At 46.9% G+C, this 17,024-nt stretch overlaps 1 protein-coding gene across 8 annotated transcripts in view; it reads left to right on the top strand.

The window, feature by feature from the left end:
• The window catches only part of LOC139730688 (uncharacterized), a 144,525-nt gene that overhangs the window by 121,221 nt on the left and 6,280 nt on the right, over positions 1-17,024 (top strand). For all 8 annotated transcript variants that reach the window (XM_071641549.1, XM_071641547.1, XM_071641553.1 and 5 more), the window contains 2 exons: positions 29-13,385; positions 13,466-16,281. In XM_071641549.1, the coding sequence (XP_071497650.1) occupies positions 29-13,385; positions 13,466-16,281 (16,173 nt within the window). The remainder of the gene's footprint in view (positions 1-28; positions 13,386-13,465; positions 16,282-17,024) is intronic.

The following is a 17,024-nucleotide window of genomic DNA, read 5'->3' as shown; positions in this document are numbered from 1 at the left end:
CTTTTGTGTTGTACCTTTTCTGTTGCAGGGGGGAGCAGATGCTGATGCAGACCTGTCGGCTGGAGCAGGCATCGGTGTCAGTGGAGATGCTCCATCAGCCAAAGTTGACCTGGGAGGTGCACAAGATGTTAATGTAAACGTCGGTGCTGCTGTGGATGCCGATGTCAAAGCACCAAAATTGAGTGGTGGAAAAAAGAAGAAAGGTTCACTGCCACGAGGATTTTTCAAGAAAGGTGGAGATGCCAAAGTAGAAGGGGACATTGATGCCAATGCTTCAGCAGCCCTACCTGATACAAATGCTGATGTCTCACTTGAATTGGGTGGCAAAGCCAAACCTCGCAAAAGGAAACGGCCAGGATTTTTTGCAAGATTAGGTTTTGGAGGGGACTCATCATCATCTTCATCTTCATCTTCGTCAAGTGACTCTTCTGATGAGGAGGGTGCAGGGAAGGTCAAAGTCCGAGGGCCTGCACTTTCTGGTGGTATTGGAGGAAATGCCAGAGGAAGTGGAGGATATTCATTACAAGGACCAGATGTTGGTGCATCAGGAACCATTGATATGCCAGGAGCTGCCACTGGTGGACTTAATGTAAATGCTCCAGATGTTGACATTGATGCATCCATGAGCAAACCAGAAGCGGATGCTTCCATTGGAATGGGAAAAACAAAGAAACCAAAAGGAGGAAGATTTGGATTCTCTATGCCAAAGTTTAAGTTTGGTGGCACAGGTGGAGGAGACATTGACACTGGTGTAAAAGCTGATGTTCCAAGTGCTGATGTCAGAGTCGGTGGGGATAGGAATATTGCTGGCTCTAAAGATATTGGAGTTGTAGTTCCTGGTGGAGCAGGACAAATTTCAGGAGATGTTGATGTCAAACAAGCACAAGGAGATGCAGACATAGGTGGGGATGTGAAGGGAGGGCTAAAATTTGGAGTGAAGCTCCCATCTTTTTCTGCAGACAAACCCAACGTTTCAGGAGATCTAGATTCACATCTACAAGCAGGCAATATTAATGTCAAAGGAGATATTCCTTCAGGAGGAATTGATGGAGGTATCGATGCAAGTAGCAAATTGCCATCTGCCGATGTTCAGGGGGGAGATGTAGACATTCCATCAGCTGACATGAAAGGTGGCTTAAAAATTGGGGGAGGAGATGGCGTTGGACTTGATGTGAATGCTCCAAAAGGCAGCATTGGACTTGCTGGTGATGCTAACCTTGATGTTGGAGGGAGGGGTGCTGGAGTAGATGTACCCTCAGGAGATCTTGATGGAAGCATATCAGGTGGTGTGAAAATGCCGTCTGGAGATTTTGACATCAGTGGAGGAATCAAAGCTCCTAAAGGTGACCTTGATTTTGGAAGAGGGGGAGACATTGGAGGTGTAGTAGCCACTGGAGGATCTGGAAATGCAAACTTGCCATCAGTAGGTGCAACAGGAGGTATAGGTGCATCAGTTTCAGGCTTGCCTGCAGGTGGAGGTGGAGTTGAGATATCTGGACCCAAATTTGGCATTGGTGGTGCTGGAGGAATGGACATGGATATCCCTTCTGGAAAAGTGCAGGGTGATGCTGGTATAGATGTGAAAAGGCCAGATCTGAAAGGTGAAATTGATTTACCAGATGCCTCTTTACCTTCAGGGGGAGTAAAAGTTGATGCACCAAGTGCTGGTTTTGGAGTTTCTGGTCCTCACGTTGGTGGGCATGTAAGGCCTGCTGAGGTTGATGGAGAGATGGACGTTGATATCAAGCCAAAGAAAAAAAAGAAGCGAGGAGGCTTCAGTTTCAAGTTTCCAAAGTTCAACTTCAACTTTGGAGGAAGTGGGGATGGAGATGGTGGTGCTGGTGCAAAGATGGATGTTGATGCTGACATGAAAGTTAAGGGCAGAAGTGCTGGTGATGTTGACATTGGTGTTGCCAAGCCAGAAGTGGATGTTGGTGTAAAAGCTGCAAAACCAAGCATTCATGCTGGAGGTGACATAAGTGGAGGCCTGGCAGTCGGGGGCCCAGATGCCAGTTTACCAAGTGGAGATGCTGATATTTCTGTGAACAGACCTGACATCGGAGCTGATGGGGAAAAGAAAGGAGGAATTGGCTTTGGTCTCAAAATGCCAAAGTTCAAAGGTCCTCACTTTGGTGGAGGAGGACATGGCAGTGGTGATATCGATGTGGATGCAAACATCAAAAAACCTGATGTTGATGTTGAAGGTGATGTCAAGCTTCCCTCTGGTGGCATTGAAGGAGGTGTAGACATAAATGCCAAAGGACCAGATGCTGATCTGTCTTTGGGTGGACCTGACGTAGACATGTCTGGGGGAGGAGACATCGATGCGAAAGGTAGTGGTAAGAGCAAAGGAGGCTTTGGCTTTGACCTGAAAATGCCCAAGTTCAAAGGCCCTAATTTTGGTGGAGGAGGACGTGGCGATATCGATGTAGATGCAAGCATAAAAAAACCTGATGTTGATGTTGAGGGTGATGTCAAGCTTCCCTCTGGTGGCATTCAAGGAGGTGTAGACATAAATGCCAAAGGACCAGATGCCGATCTGTCTGTGGATGGACCTGACTTGGATGTGTCTGGTGGAGGAGATATTGATGTGAAAGGCAGTGGCAAAAGCAAAGGAGGGTTTGGCTTCGGCCTGAAAATGCCAAAATTTAAGGGACCCAACTTTGGAGGTGGAGGACATGGCAGTGGTGATATTGATGTGGATGCAAATATAAGAAAGCCTGATGTCGATGCAGATATTGCCAAGCCAGAAGTTGATGTGAATGTCAAGACGGCCAAACCTGACCTAGATGTAGGGGGAGGAGTCGCACTACATGCTGGTGGGGACATGGATGTGAAAGGGCCAGATGTTAGTGCCTCTGTGGATGGTCCAGACATGGATTTTGACGGAAAGGGAAAAAAGAAGGGAGGATTTTCCTTTGGTGTCAAAATGCCCAAGTTCAAAGGCCCTAATTTTGGTGGAGGAGGACGTGGCGATATCGATGTAGATGCAAGCATAAAAAAACCTGATGTTGATGTTGAGGGTGATGTCAAGCTTCCCTCTGGTGGCATTCAAGGAGATGTAGACATAAATGCCAAAGGACCAGATGCTGATCTGTCTGTGGATGGACCTGACTTAGATGTGTCTGGAGGAGGAGATGTTGACATAAAAGGCAAAGGGAAAAAGAAAGGAGGGTTTGGCTTCAGCTGGAAAATGCCCAAGTTCAAAGGGTTCAACTTCGGTGGAGGAGCTGATGCTGATATTGATGTAGATGCAGATGTCAAGAAACCAGACATGGACATCAAGACAGATGCCAACCTTCCATCTGGTGGCATTGAAGGAGGTGTAGACGTAGATGTCAAAAGACCAGATCCTGATTTATCTGTAGATGGTCCTGATGCAAAAATTTCTGGTGGAAGAGATGTTGACATAAAAGGCAGTGGCAAAAGCAAAGGAGGCTTTGGATTTGGCCTGAAAATGCCCAAGTTTAAGGGACCCCACTTTGGCGGAGGAGGACATGGCAGTGGTGACATCGATATGGATGCAAACATAAAAAAACCTGATGTTGATGTTGAAGGTGATGTCAAGCTTCCCTCTGGTGGCATTGAAGGAGGTGTAGACATAAATGCCAAAGGACCAGATGCTGATCTGTCTGTGGATGGACCTGACTTGGATGTGTCTGGTGGAGGGGACATCGATGTGAAAGGCAGTGGTAAAGGCAAAGGAGGCTTTGGATTTGGCCTGAAAATGCCCAAGTTCAAGGGACCTCATTTTGGAGGAGGAGGACATGGCAGCGCTGATTTGGATGTCAATGCGGATATTGCAAAGCCAGAAGTTGATGTGAATGTCAAAACAGCCAAACCAGACCTAGATGTAGGGGGAGATGTAAAACTACCATCTGGAGGACTTTCACTAGATGCTGGTGGGGATATTGATGTGAAAGGGCCAGACGTTGATGCTTCTCTAGATGGTCCAGACATGGATGTCTCTGGTGGTGTGGACATGGATGTTGATGGAAGTGGGAAAAAGAAAGGAGGAATTGGCTTTGGTCTCAAAATGCCTAAGTTCAAAGGTCCTCACTTTGGTGGAGGAGGTCATGGCAGTGGCGATATCGATGTGGATGCCAACATCAAAAAACCTGATGTTGATGTTGAGGGTGATGTCAAGCTTCCCTCTGGTGGTATTGAAGGAGGTGTAGACATAAATGCCAAAGGACCAGATGCTGATCTGTCTATTGATGGACCTGACTTGGATGTGTCTGGTGGAGGTGACATTGACATGAAAGGCAATGGTAAAAGCAAAGGAGGTTTTGGTTTCGACCTGAAAATGCCAAAGTTCAAAGGACCCAACTTTGGCGGGGGAGGACATGGCAGTGCTGATTTGGATGTTGATGCGGATATTGCCAAGCCGGAAGTTGATGTGAATGTCAAGACGGCCAAACCTGACTTAGATGTAGGGGGAGATGTAAAACTACCATCTGGAGGACTTGCACTTGATGCTGGTGGGGACATTGATGTGAAAGGGCCAGACGTCGATCTATCTGTGGATGGACCCGACTTGGATTTGTCTGGCGGAGGGGACATCGATATGAAAGGCAGTGGTAAAGGTAAAGGTAAAGGAGGGTTTGGCTTCGACCTGAAAATGCCCAAGTTCAAGGGACCCAACTTTGGCGGGGGAGGACATGGCAGTGCTGATTTGGATATCGATGCAGATATTGCCAAGCCGGAAGTTGATGTGAATGTCAAGACGGCCAAACCTGACTTAGATGTAGGGGGAGATGTAAAACTACCATCTGGAGGACTTGCACTAGATGCTGGTGGGGACATTGATTTGAAAGGGCCAGACATTGATGCTTCTCTAGATGGTCCAGACATGGATGTCTCTGGTGGCATGGACATGGATGTTGATGGAAGTGGGAAAAAGAAAGGGGGGTTTTCATTTGGCGTTAAAATGCCAAAGTTCAAAGGTCCCCACTTTGGAGGAGGAGGACGTGGTGACATCGATGTGGATGCAGACATTAAAAAACCTGACATTGATGTTGAGGGAGATGTCAAGCTTCCCTCTGGTGGCATTGAAGGAGATGTAGACATAAATGCCAAGGGACCAGATGCTGATCTGTCTATTGATGGACCTGACTTGGATGTATCCGGTGGAGGAGATGTTGACATTAAGGGCAGAGGAAAAAAGAAAGGAGGGTTTGGTTTTGGCCTGAAAATGCCAAAGTTCAAAGGACCTCACATTGGAGGAGGATTACATGGGAGTGGTGATGTCGATGTGGATGCAAACATAAAAAAACCTGATGTTGACGTTGAGGGTGATGTAAAGCTTCCCTCCGGTGGCATTGAAGGAGGTATAGACGTAGATGCCAAAGGACCAGATGCTGATCTGTCTGTGGGTGGACCTGACTTGGATGTGTCTGGTGGAGGAGATATTGATCTGAAAGGCAGTGGTAAAAAAAGGAAAGGATTCAGTTTTAAACTGCCAAAGTTCAAGTTTCCTCACTTTGGAGGGCATGGCAGTGCTGACATTGATGTGGATGGGAAAGTAAAACAGCCAGACGTTGATATTGAGGGTGACGCCAACCTTCCCTCTGGTGGCATTAAAGGAGGTATAGACGTAGATGCCAAAGGACCAGATGCTGATCTGTCTGTGGGTGGGCCTGACTTGGATGTGTCTGGTGGAGGAGATATTGATGTAAAAGGTAGTGGCAAAAGCAAAGGAGGCTTTGGATTTGGCCTGAAAATGCCCAAGTTTAAGGGACCCAACTTTGGAGGAGGAGGACATGGAGGTGCTGACATCGATATGGATGCAAACATCAAAAAACCTGATGTTGATGTTGAGGGTGATGTCAAGCTTCCCTCTGGTGGCATTGAAGGAGGTGTAGACATAAATGCCAAAGGACCAGATGCCGATCTGTCTGTGGATGGACCTGACTTGGATGTGTCTGGTGGAGTGGACATTGATAGGAAAGGCAGTGGTAAAGGTAAAGGAGGTTTTGGCTTTGGCCTGAAAATGCCCAAGTTTAAGGGACCCAACTTTGGAGGAGGAGGACATGGAGGTGCTGACATCGATATGGATGCCAACATCAAAAAACCTGACGTTGATGTTGAGGGTGATGTCAAGCTTCCCTCTGGTGGCATTGAAGGAGGTGTAGACATAAATGCCAAAGGACCAGATGCCGATCTGTCTGTGGATGGACCTGACTTGGATGTGTCTGGTGGAGGAGATATTGATGTGAAAGGCAGTGGCAAAAGCAAAGGAGGCTTTGGATTTGGCCTGAAAATGCCCAAGTTTAAGGGACCCAACTTTGGAGGAGGAGGACATGGCAGTGCTGATTTGGATGTCGATGCGGATATTGCCAAGCCAGAAGTTGATGTGAATGTCAAAACGGCCAAACCTGACCTAGATTTAGGGGGAGATGCAAAGCTACCATCTGGGGACATTGATGTGAAAGGGCCAGATGTTAGTGCCTCTTTGGATGGTCCAGACATGGATTTGAATGGAAAGGGGAAAAAGAAGGGTGGATTTTCATTTGGTGTCAAAATGCCCAAGTTCAAAGGCCCTAATTTTGGTGGAGGAGGACATGGCGATGTTGATGTCGATGCAAACATCCGAAAACCTGATGTTGATGTTGAAGGTGATGTCAAGCTTCCATCTGGTGGCATCGAAGGAGGTGTAGACATAAATGCAAAAGGACCAGATGCCGATCTGTCTATGGATGGACCTGACTTGGATGTGTCTGGTGGAGGGGACATTGATAGGAAAGGCAGTGGTAAAGGTAAAGGAGGTTTTGGCTTTGGCCTGAAAATGCCCAAATTTAAGGGACCCCACTTTGGAGGAGGAGGACATGGAGGTGCTGACATCGATGTGGATGCCAACATCAAAAAACCTGACGTTGATGTTGAGGGTGATGTCAAGCTTCCCTCTGGTGGCATTGAAGGAGGTGTAGACATAAATGCCAAAGGACCAGATGCCGATCTGTCTGTGGATGGACCTGACTTGGATGTGTCTGGTGGAGGGGACATTGATAGGAAAGGCAGTGGTAAAGGTAAAGGAGGTTTTGGCTTTGGCCTGAAAATGCCCAAATTTAAGGGACCCCACTTTGGAGGAGGAGGACATGGAGGTGCTGACATCGATGTGGATGCCAACATCAAAAAACCTGACGTTGATGTTGAGGGTGATGTCAAGCTTCCCTCTGGTGGCATTGAAGGAGGTGTAGACATAAATGCCAAAGGACCAGATGCCGATCTGTCTGTGGATGGACCTGACTTGGATGTGTCTGGTGGAGGAGATATTGATGTGAAAGGCAGTGGCAAAAGCAAAGGAGGCTTTGGCTTTGGCCTCAAAATGCCCAAATTTAGGGGACCCCACTTTGGAGGAAGAGGACATGGGGGTGGTGATATTGATGTGGATGCAGACATAAAAAAACCTGATGTTGATGTAGAGGGTGATGTCAAGCTTCCCTCTGGTGGCATCGAAGGAGGTGTAGACATAAATGCCAAAGGACCAGATGCCGATCTGTCTGTGGATGGACCTGACTTGGATGTGTCTGGTGGAGGGGACATTGATAGGAAAGGCAGTGGTAAAGGTAAAGGAGGTTTTGGCTTTGGCCTGAAAATGCCCAAATTTAAGGGACCCCACTTTGGAGGAGGAGGACATGGAGGTACTGACATCGATGTGGATGCCAACATCAAAAAACCTGACGTTGATGTTGAGGGTGATGTCAAGCTTCCCTCTGGTGGCATTGAAGGAGGTGTAGACATAAATGCCAAAGGACCAGATGCCGATTTGTCTGTGGATGGACCTGACTTAGATGTGTCTGGTGGAGGAGATATTGATGTGAAAGGCAGTGGCAAAAGCAAAGGAGGCTTTGGATTTGGCCTGAAGATGCCCAAGATTAAGGGACCTCACTTTGGAGGAGGAGGACATGGAGGTGCTGACATCGATGTGGATGCAAACATCAAAAAACCTGACGTTGATGTTGAGGGTGATGTCAAGCTTCCCTCTGGTGGCATTGAAGGAGGTGTAGACATAAATGCCAAAGGACCAGATGCCGATCTGTCTGTGGATGGACCTGACTTGGATGTGTCCGGTGGAGGAGACATTGACATGAAAGGAAGTGGTAAAGGTAAAGGAGGGTTTGGCTTTGACCTAAAAATGCCAAAGTTCAAGGGACCCAACTTTGGCGGGGGAGGACATGGCAATGCTGATTTGGATGTCGATGCAGATATTGCAAAGCCAGAAGTTGATGTGAATGTCAAGACGGCCAAACCTGACTTAGATGTAGGGGGAGATGTAAAACTACCATCTGGAGGTGTTGCACTAGATGCTGGTGGGGACATTGATGTGAAAGGGCCAGATGTTGACACTTCTCTGGATGGTCCAGACATGGATGTCTCTGGTGGTGTGGATGTAGATGTTGATGGAAGTGGGAAGAAGAAAGGTGGATTTTCATTTGGTGTCAAAATACCAAAGTTCAAAGGCCCTCACTTTGGAGGAGGAGGACGTGGTGACATCGATGTGGATGCAGACATTAAAAAACCTGACGTTGATGTTGAGGGTGATGTCAAGCTTCCCTCTGGTGGCATTGAAGGAGGTGTAGACATCAATGCCAAAGGACCAGATGCTGATCTGTCTGTGGATGGACCCGACTTGGATGTGTCTGGAGGAGGAGACATTCATGCAAAAGGCAGTGGTAAAAGCAAAGGAGGATTTGGCTTCGGCCTGAAAATGCCCAAGTTTAAGGGACCCCACTTTGGAGGAGGAGGACATGGAGGTGGTGACATTGATGTGGATGCAGACGTCAAAAAACCTGACATTGATGCAGAAGGTGATATCAAGCTTCCCTCTGGTGGCATTGAAGGCAGTGTAGATATAAATGCCAAAGGTCCAGATGCTGATCTGTCTGTCGATGGACCTGACTTGGATGTTTCTGGTGAAGGAGATATTGATTTGAAAGGGCCAAAACTGAAAGGACGTGGAAGTGGCAAAAAGAAGGGCAAATTTGGCTTTGGACTAAAAATGCCTCACTTTGGATTCGGTGGGAATGGTGATGCAGAGATTGATGGGGACAAGCTAGATATCGATGCCAGTGTTAAAAAGCCGGTTGTCAATGTTGGAGGCAACTTAGACCTTCCAAAGGCTGAAGGAGATATATCTGGACCTAATCTGAATGTTGATGGCCCCGATGGAAAAGTCAATATTACAGGTGACATTGGAGGAGAGGCTGACATCAACATAAAGCCAGAAACTGACATTAGCATCAAAGCTGAAAAACCAGACCTAGACATTGGAGGTAAGGGTAGTCTTGGAGGAGAAGTGTTGACAGGCATTGTAGGAGCTGATCTTGATGGCCCCGATGCTGATTTGGAAGCAGATTTTAAGGGAACCAAAGGGAAGAAAGGAAGCAAAGGAAAAGGAAAATTCAAATTTGGATTGAACCTTGGGACACCTAGCTTCAAACTTGGTGGTAAAGGACATGAACCAGATGCAAATCTGTCAGGAGGAGCTGATGTAGATGGTCCAGATGTACATATTTCAGCCCATGGAAAAGCAGATGGCCCAGACATATCGCCTCGTGGAGATTCAAACTTGCCTTCTGCTTCAGTTTCAGGCTCTGTAGATGCTCCAGATTCAGGCTGGGGTTTTGGAAAGAAAAAGAAGTACAAAATTTCTGGAGGTAGCAAGAAAGATAAAGGGTTTGGCATAGGAGGCAAATTCAAAGTAGGAGGTGATGGAAGTGGAGATGCATCTCTCCATGCACCAGACGTAAACATAGGTGGAAATGTGGATGGTGATGGATCCATCACTGTTGATGGGAAAAAAGACATCAGTGCACCAGATGCAGACATAAAGTTAGGTGTGAAAGGAGGCAAGAAAAAGAAGAAAAAGGGCAAAAAATTCAGATTAGGAGGCTTCAAACTCGGGTTTGGTGGCAGTGATGAACACACTTCATCATCAGAGTCCAGTTCCAGTTCCAGTTCTGATGAAGGAGATGGCAAGGGTGGGTTTGGATTTGGATTCGGAGGTCCAAAAGGAGCAGGTGACATTGGTGCTGGGCTGTCTGTAGATGTCAAAGGACCTGATGTTGACGCAAGTGGAAATGTTCCACAAGGGAAGGGAGGATTATCCGTGGACAAACCATATGTTAGCATAGGAGGAGGAGGCATAAGTGGTGGTTTTGGACTTGGAGGAAATGTGGACATTGACAAACCTGATGTTGATGTAGATGGCAATCTGCGTGGACCATCTGCTGGGCTATCTGTAAATGCCCCTGATATTGCCGGCGGAATTGGAAAAGCTGGTCTGGGAGGTGTACTCCCATCAGGAAGTCTTTCCCTTGGTGGAGGTGATGTAAGTGGGCCTGAAGTCAATATTGAAGGCAAAGGAGATCTGAGTGGTGGCATTGGAGGAATAGGAGGCATTGGAGTTGGCATGGGCGGTGCTGCATCATTACCTGATGGCAGCGCTTCCTTGCCCAGTGCTGACTTGGGTGCTGGAGGTAAAGCAGGGCTAGAGATTGGAGGTGGTGGCCTTGATGGTGCTGGAGCTGGACTTGATGCAGATATTGCTATTCCAAAAGGAAATCTTTCTTTTGGAACTAGTGGAGGAATAGCTGCACCCGCGGGAGATCTGTCAGTGGAAAAACCAGAATTTGACATTGGTGGAAAAGCTAGTCATGACTTGGATGTTGATATCAAAAAGCCAGACGGTCCAGACGCGCAGGTAAACCTGGGTGGAGGTGGCTTTTCACTAGGTTCTGCAAAGCTAGAGGCAGGGTTAGATGTAGTGAAGCCAGAAGCTGATATCAATATCAAGTCAAGCCGACCTGATATAGGTGTTGATGGGAATGATGGTGTTAATGTAGAAGCTCCTGATGTGGACTTAGATATTGAAAAGCCAAAAGCTGATATTGGATTTGGCATTGGTATTGGTGGCAAGAAGAAGGGCTCTGGCAAGAAAGGCAAAGGTGGAGGCTTTCACTTTGGCAAAATGAAATTAGGTGGTGGAGGAAAAGGACATGTTAACGGTGATGCAGAACTACCTGACCCAAGTGTATCTGGGAAGATTGCTGCACCCGATGTATCTGGTGACCTGGAAGGAGATGCCAATCTGAAAGCAACCACAGAAGTACCAGGTTTAAATGTGACAGTTGATGTACCAGATAAGGATATTGATGTAAAAGGACCAGAACTAGATACACCATCAGGTGGTATTGGATTTGGCTTTGGAAAAAGAAGTAAAAAGGGAGGATCTGGAAAGAAAGACAAGAAAGGGAAATTCAAAATCGGTGGCAAACTAGGCTTTGGTGGCTCTGGTAGTGCAGATGTTGACCCTGAAGCAGATATCAGCTTGCCATCAGGAGAAGTAAGTGCTGACATAGATACATCTGCTAAACTGGAGGGTGACTTGGATATCAAGACAGCCAAGCCAAGCATCGGAGGTGAGGCAGAACTCAAAGCACCAAATATCTCACTTGATGGTGGAGCTGATGGTAACCTAGACATGCCTTCAGATGGAGTGAAAATTGGATCAGGTGGCAAAATTAAGGGCAAGGGCAAAAAGAAAGGTAAAGGAGGCTTTGGCCTTGGAGGCCTGAAGATTGGCTTTGGAGGCAAAGATACATCTTCTGACTCCAGTGATGAAGGGAAAACAGGACTTAACATTGGACTCAAGGGACCAGATGTAAACCTTGATGATGTAAATGTAAATGGGGACAGTGGACTAAAAGTAGGTGGAGATATTAATGCTCCATCTACAGATGTTAATATTGGAGGTGGTCTTGACATGGGTGGAGGAGCTGATGTATCTGTAAAGCCTAGTGCTGACATAAATGTGCGCTCCAACAAGCCAGAGATGAATATTGGAGGTGCTATCCTGGGTGGAGATGTGAAAGAACCTGATATGGATGTAAAAGGCCCAGAAATTGACATTCCATCTGGTGGAATTGGCTTTGGAATTGGAAAGAAAGGAAAAACGGGATCTGGCAAAAAGGACAAGAAGGGCAAATTCAAAGTAGGTGGCAAGTTTGGATTTGGCTCTGGAGAGGCAGATGTAACTCCTCCATCAGTGGACATTGAAGGTGATATTGATGCCGATGGTAAAGGGGGTGCAGTTCCTGAGGTAGATGCTCCTGAAGGTGGCTTTGGCCTGAAGTTTGGGAAGAAAAAAGGAAAGAAAGATGGATCTGGAAAGAAGGACAAGAGTGGCAAGTTCAAGATAGGAGGAAAACTTGGATTTGGTGCTTCAGGAGGTAACAACATAGATGTAAAGGAACCTGAAGGAGCCGTCTCTCTACCATCAGCAAAAATTGACATTGGCGGGACAGATGCAGATGCTGGGCTACATATAAAACCTGAAGTTGATGCCACCATTAGATCCAGCAAACCAGATGTTGATGGGGATGTTGACATCAAACTACCGGAGAAACCAGACATTAATATTGGAGGTGTTGGCAAACTTGATGGGGGTAGGGGTATAGATGTCAATGTTGGAGGAGTCGGCATGGATTTTGACAAAGCAAACATGGCAATTGATGGAAAAGGTGGCCTTGAAAGCAATGTTGGACTTGGTGGAGTGGATGTTTCTGCAGATGGTGGCAAACAGGATTTTAATCTTGGTGGAGTAAGTGGTATAGATGTCAATATGCCTGATGTGAAAGTGGGAAAAATTGAAGGAGGACTTGGGGTGGGTGGTGATGTGGATCTGAATGTTGATGGGGCTGTGACTGGACCCGATATCAAGGAAGAGGCAGATGGCAAGGGGAAATTTGGCTTCGGATTTGGATTTGGAAAATCAAAGGACAAATCAAGCACTTCATCAAGCAGCAGCAGTAGTAGTAGTAGTAGTTCAGACTCCAGTGATTCCGAAGGCAAGAAGAAACACAAAAGACACAAAAAGAAAAAGAAAGGCAAAAAAGGATTTGGATTTGGATTTGGATTTGGAGGGAGTGGGGATGCTGAGAAGGAGATTGATATTGGAGGCGGAGTTGATTCCTCTGGAAAAGGAAGCATAAAGCCTGGTTTTGAAATTGATATGGAAAAACCAGATTTTAAACCAGAAGGAGGGATGAGTGTTGATTTTGGCGGTGGAGTGGATGTTCCCAGTGCAAAGATAGATGGTGAAAAATCAAATTCACAGATAGGTGGCTTTGGCGTAAATATTGGAGGAGGAGTAGGAGGTTTAGGCTTTGATGTCAAACCAAATGTTGAAGTTGGAGAGCATGAGGGAAAGGGTACAGGAATTGGAGGAGATGCTGGAATGGACTTCAATGCTGGATCTGGAATGAGGGTGGATAGTGACAAGCCAGATGTGAGCATTGGCAAACCTGAAGGTAGCATTGGTGGCAACTTGGGAGCAGGCTTTGGAGGAGGTCTTGGCGGAAGCACTGGTGGTAGTCTTGGAGGTGCTGGAGTAACATTGGCAAACCTGAAGGTAGCATTGGTGGAAACTTTGGAGCAGGCATTGGAGGAGGCCTTGGCGGAGGTGCTGGAGTGAGCTTAGATATTGACAAGCCAGATGTCAACATTGGCAAACCTGAAGGTAGCATCGATGGAAACTTGAGAGCAGGCATTGGAGAAGGTCTTGGTGGAGGTGTTGGAGTGAGCTTAGATATTGACAAGCCAGATGTCAACATTGGCAAACCTGAAGGTAGCATTGCTGGCAACTTGGGAGCAGGTTTTGGAGGAGGTCTTGGCGGAAGCACTGGTGTTAGTCTTGGAGAAGGCGCTGGAGGGAGCTTAGATATTGACAAGCCAAAAGTCAACATAGGCAAACCTGAAGGTAGCATTGGTGGAAACTTGGGAGCAGGCTTTGGAGGAGGTCTTGGTGGAAGCACTGGTGTTAGTCTTGGAGAAGGCACTGGAATGAGCTTAGATATTCAGAAGCCAGATGTCAACATTGGCAAACCTGAAGGAAGCATTGGTGGAGACCTTGGAGCAGGCATTGGAGGAGGTCTTGGCGGAGGTGCTGGAGTGAGCTTAGATATTGAGAAGCCAGATGTCAACATTGGCAAACCTGGAGGTAGCATTGGTGGAAACTTGGGAGCAGGCTTTGGAGGCGGTCTTGGTGGAGGCACTGGTATAAGTCTTGGAGAAGGCGCTGGAGGGAGCTTAGATATTGACAAGCCAGATGTCAATATTGGCAAACCTGAAGGTAGCATTGGTGGAAACTTTGGAGGAGGCATTGGAGGAGGTCTTGGCGGAAGTGCCGGAGCGAGCTTAGATATTGACAAGCCAGATGTCAATATTGGCAAACCTGAAGGAAGCATTGGTGGAAACTTGGGAGCAGGCTTTGGGGGAGGTCTTGGTGGAAGCACTGGTGTTGGTCTTGGAGAAGGCGCTGGAGTAAGCTTAGATATTGACAAGCCTGATGTCAACATTGGCAAACCTGAAGGAAGCATTGGTGGAGACCTTGGAGCAGGTATTGGAGGAGGTCTTGGCGGAGGTGCTGGAGTGAGCTTAGATATTGACAAGCCAGATGTCAACATTGGCAAACCTGAAGGTAGCATTGGTGGAGACCTTGGAGCAGATATTGGAGGAGGTCTTGGAGGAGGTGCTGGAGTGAGCTTAGATATTGACAAGCCAGATGTCAGCATTGGCAAACCTGAAGGTAGCATTGGTGGAAACTTGGGAGCAGGCTTTGGAGGAGGTCTTGGTGGAGGCACTGGTGTTGGTCTTGGAGAAGGCGTTGGAGTGAACTTGGATATTGACAAGCCTGATGTCAACGTTGGCAAACCCGAAGGTAGCATTGGTGGCAACTTTGGAGCAGGCATTGGTGGAGGTCTTGGCGGAGGTGCTGGAGTGAGCGTAGATATTGACAAACCAGATGTCAACATTGGCAAACCTGATGGTAGCATTGGTGGAAACCTTGGAGCAAGCATTGGCGGAGGTCTTGGCATTGGCACTGGAGCTGGTCTTGGAGAAAGCGGTGGAGTGAGCTTAGATGTTGACAAGCCAGATGTCAACATTGGCAAACCTGAAGGAAGTGTTGACGGGAACTTTGGAGCAGGCTTTGGAGGAGGTCTTGGCGGTGCAGATGTCAACATGCCAGATATCAATGCTGGAGGTGTCTTTTCTGGTCTTGGAGGTGTTGGAGTGAATGTTGATTCTGTCAAGCCAGAGTCTGATATCAGTGTGAAAGCTCCATCACTGTCAGGAGATGGAGATGCCAATGTCAGCTTAGGTGGTGGTATCTCTGCAGATAAGGATTTTTCTTCCAACATTCCATCAGCATCCATTGGTGGCAGAGATGGAGCTGCTAATGTAGACATTGGAGGTGGCATAGGCTTTAGCATAGGCGGAGTAGGTAGTGCTGATGTGGCAGGTGATGCTGGTGCAGATGCAGGTGCTGCTTTCAAATTAGGAGTACCAGAAGGCAATATTAGTGTGGGAGGAAGCACAGGAATTGAAAAAGATGCAAAGCACAAGAAACACAAGAAGGGGAAAAAACAACATAAAAAAGATAAGGACAAGAAGGAGAAGAAAGAAAAGAAGGAGAAGAAAGAAAAGAAGGAGAAAAAGAAAGGATTTAGTCTTCTTGGAGCTGTCGGCATTGGAGATGATTCATCAAGCTCTTCCTCCTCATCATCATCATCTTCTGACTCAGATGACGGCTTCTTCTCGAAGATCAAAAGTGCTGTTGGACTCTCTTCTGATTCTGATAAAGAAGACAACCCTAACTCAAACAACAACAATAGCAACCTCTGCAATGTCAACAACAACAATTCCGAGGATGGTCCAGAAGAAGAAAATTATAACAACAATGCCAATGATGATGAAGCTGGAGCTGTTGGTGGAGACAACAAACATTCGAAACTCGATGGGAAGCATAAAAAGGAGTCTACCGACAAGGTTAAGAGGCGAGGTTTTGGAAAGCTCTTTGGAGGCAAGAAGAGGTCACGCGATGTCATGCTGGAAATTCCAGATCAATCAGCAGATGGAAGACCTAGTGACGAGCAGAGGAGACCTCTAGCAGAAATTCAGGAAAGCACAGAGAAATTGCAATCACAGCCAGTGGCTGCAGAACCTCCACAGTACTCAAAAGCAGAATTTCTTGCACACTCCAATGCACCAGAAGTGGAAGTGCCCAAATATAAAAATAAGAAAAGGAGAGCACCTCAACCCCCTTCTGAAAGACCTGCCACAGTAGAAGACTCCATATCAGAGGGTTCCTGGCCATCAACAGCTTCCTTAGAATCAATGTCATCAGCAGCATCGAAAATAAGAACATCCCTAACTTCTCAGCAGCTTCAAGACAGGAAAATACTAACAAGAGAGTCTTCAGTGTCTTCAGATGTAATGGTAAGTTCTTCCTATGGTGAAGTTGCGTGTGAACACCCTCATCCTGCACAACCCTCCCCAGTGGTAGAAAATGCACATGTGTTGTCTGTCGAGTCTGTTCCAGTCACTTGCCCCAGTGTCACCTCCCCCTTGCTGACAACTGGTCATAAAGACGAGCAAAGCAAGCATGGCAGCAATATGCATGAAATTTATGAAGTTGTCAAGAGTATGCCCCTTCCCTTTGGTGCACCACCCCCTAAACCAAAACGTGTGCATGTTTCTGCTGAAACTGACCCCCTTGATGAAAGTACTGCTGTGTGTGATATGTTAGATAAGTCTTTTGCAGTGCCTGAACAAATACCTTCTAGTCAGTCTGTTGTAGAAGAATCATCTCTTCCAGGTATGGATATACATGCAGCTGCAAACCAACCCAAACCAACAAGTGGACTCCATTTGAAACCTGACAAATGGCAATCAAATTCCCGTGATTCTCTTCTTGGCGAGATCCTCTTTGAATACTCCAGTGGAAATGTGTCTTCCCCATCAGAAACTGTGAATGTGTTCCCATCAGAGGATGTGGGCATCTCTCCAGTGCACTTGCCTGAGGTTGTGAAAATGCCTAACATCCCAAAGGAGGAGATAAAGAGTGAACTGCCTTCCATCACCATGGAGGAAGCATCTCCAAATGAATTGCAGCCAAGTGAGACTACCAAGCTCACAGGGGAAATAAGCACCATAGATGACGATGTTGACTTGCCTTGTCC

This window comes from Diadema antillarum, unplaced genomic scaffold, assembly GCF_040938485.1.
Source record: "Diadema antillarum isolate AM-2024a unplaced genomic scaffold, OU_Dant_1.0 seq00000326_RagTag, whole genome shotgun sequence".
NCBI classification, from domain to species: domain Eukaryota; kingdom Metazoa; phylum Echinodermata; class Echinoidea; order Diadematoida; family Diadematidae; genus Diadema; species Diadema antillarum.
The sequence above is the reverse complement of the archived record's forward strand: the minus strand, read 5'-3'. Positions and strand labels throughout refer to the sequence as shown.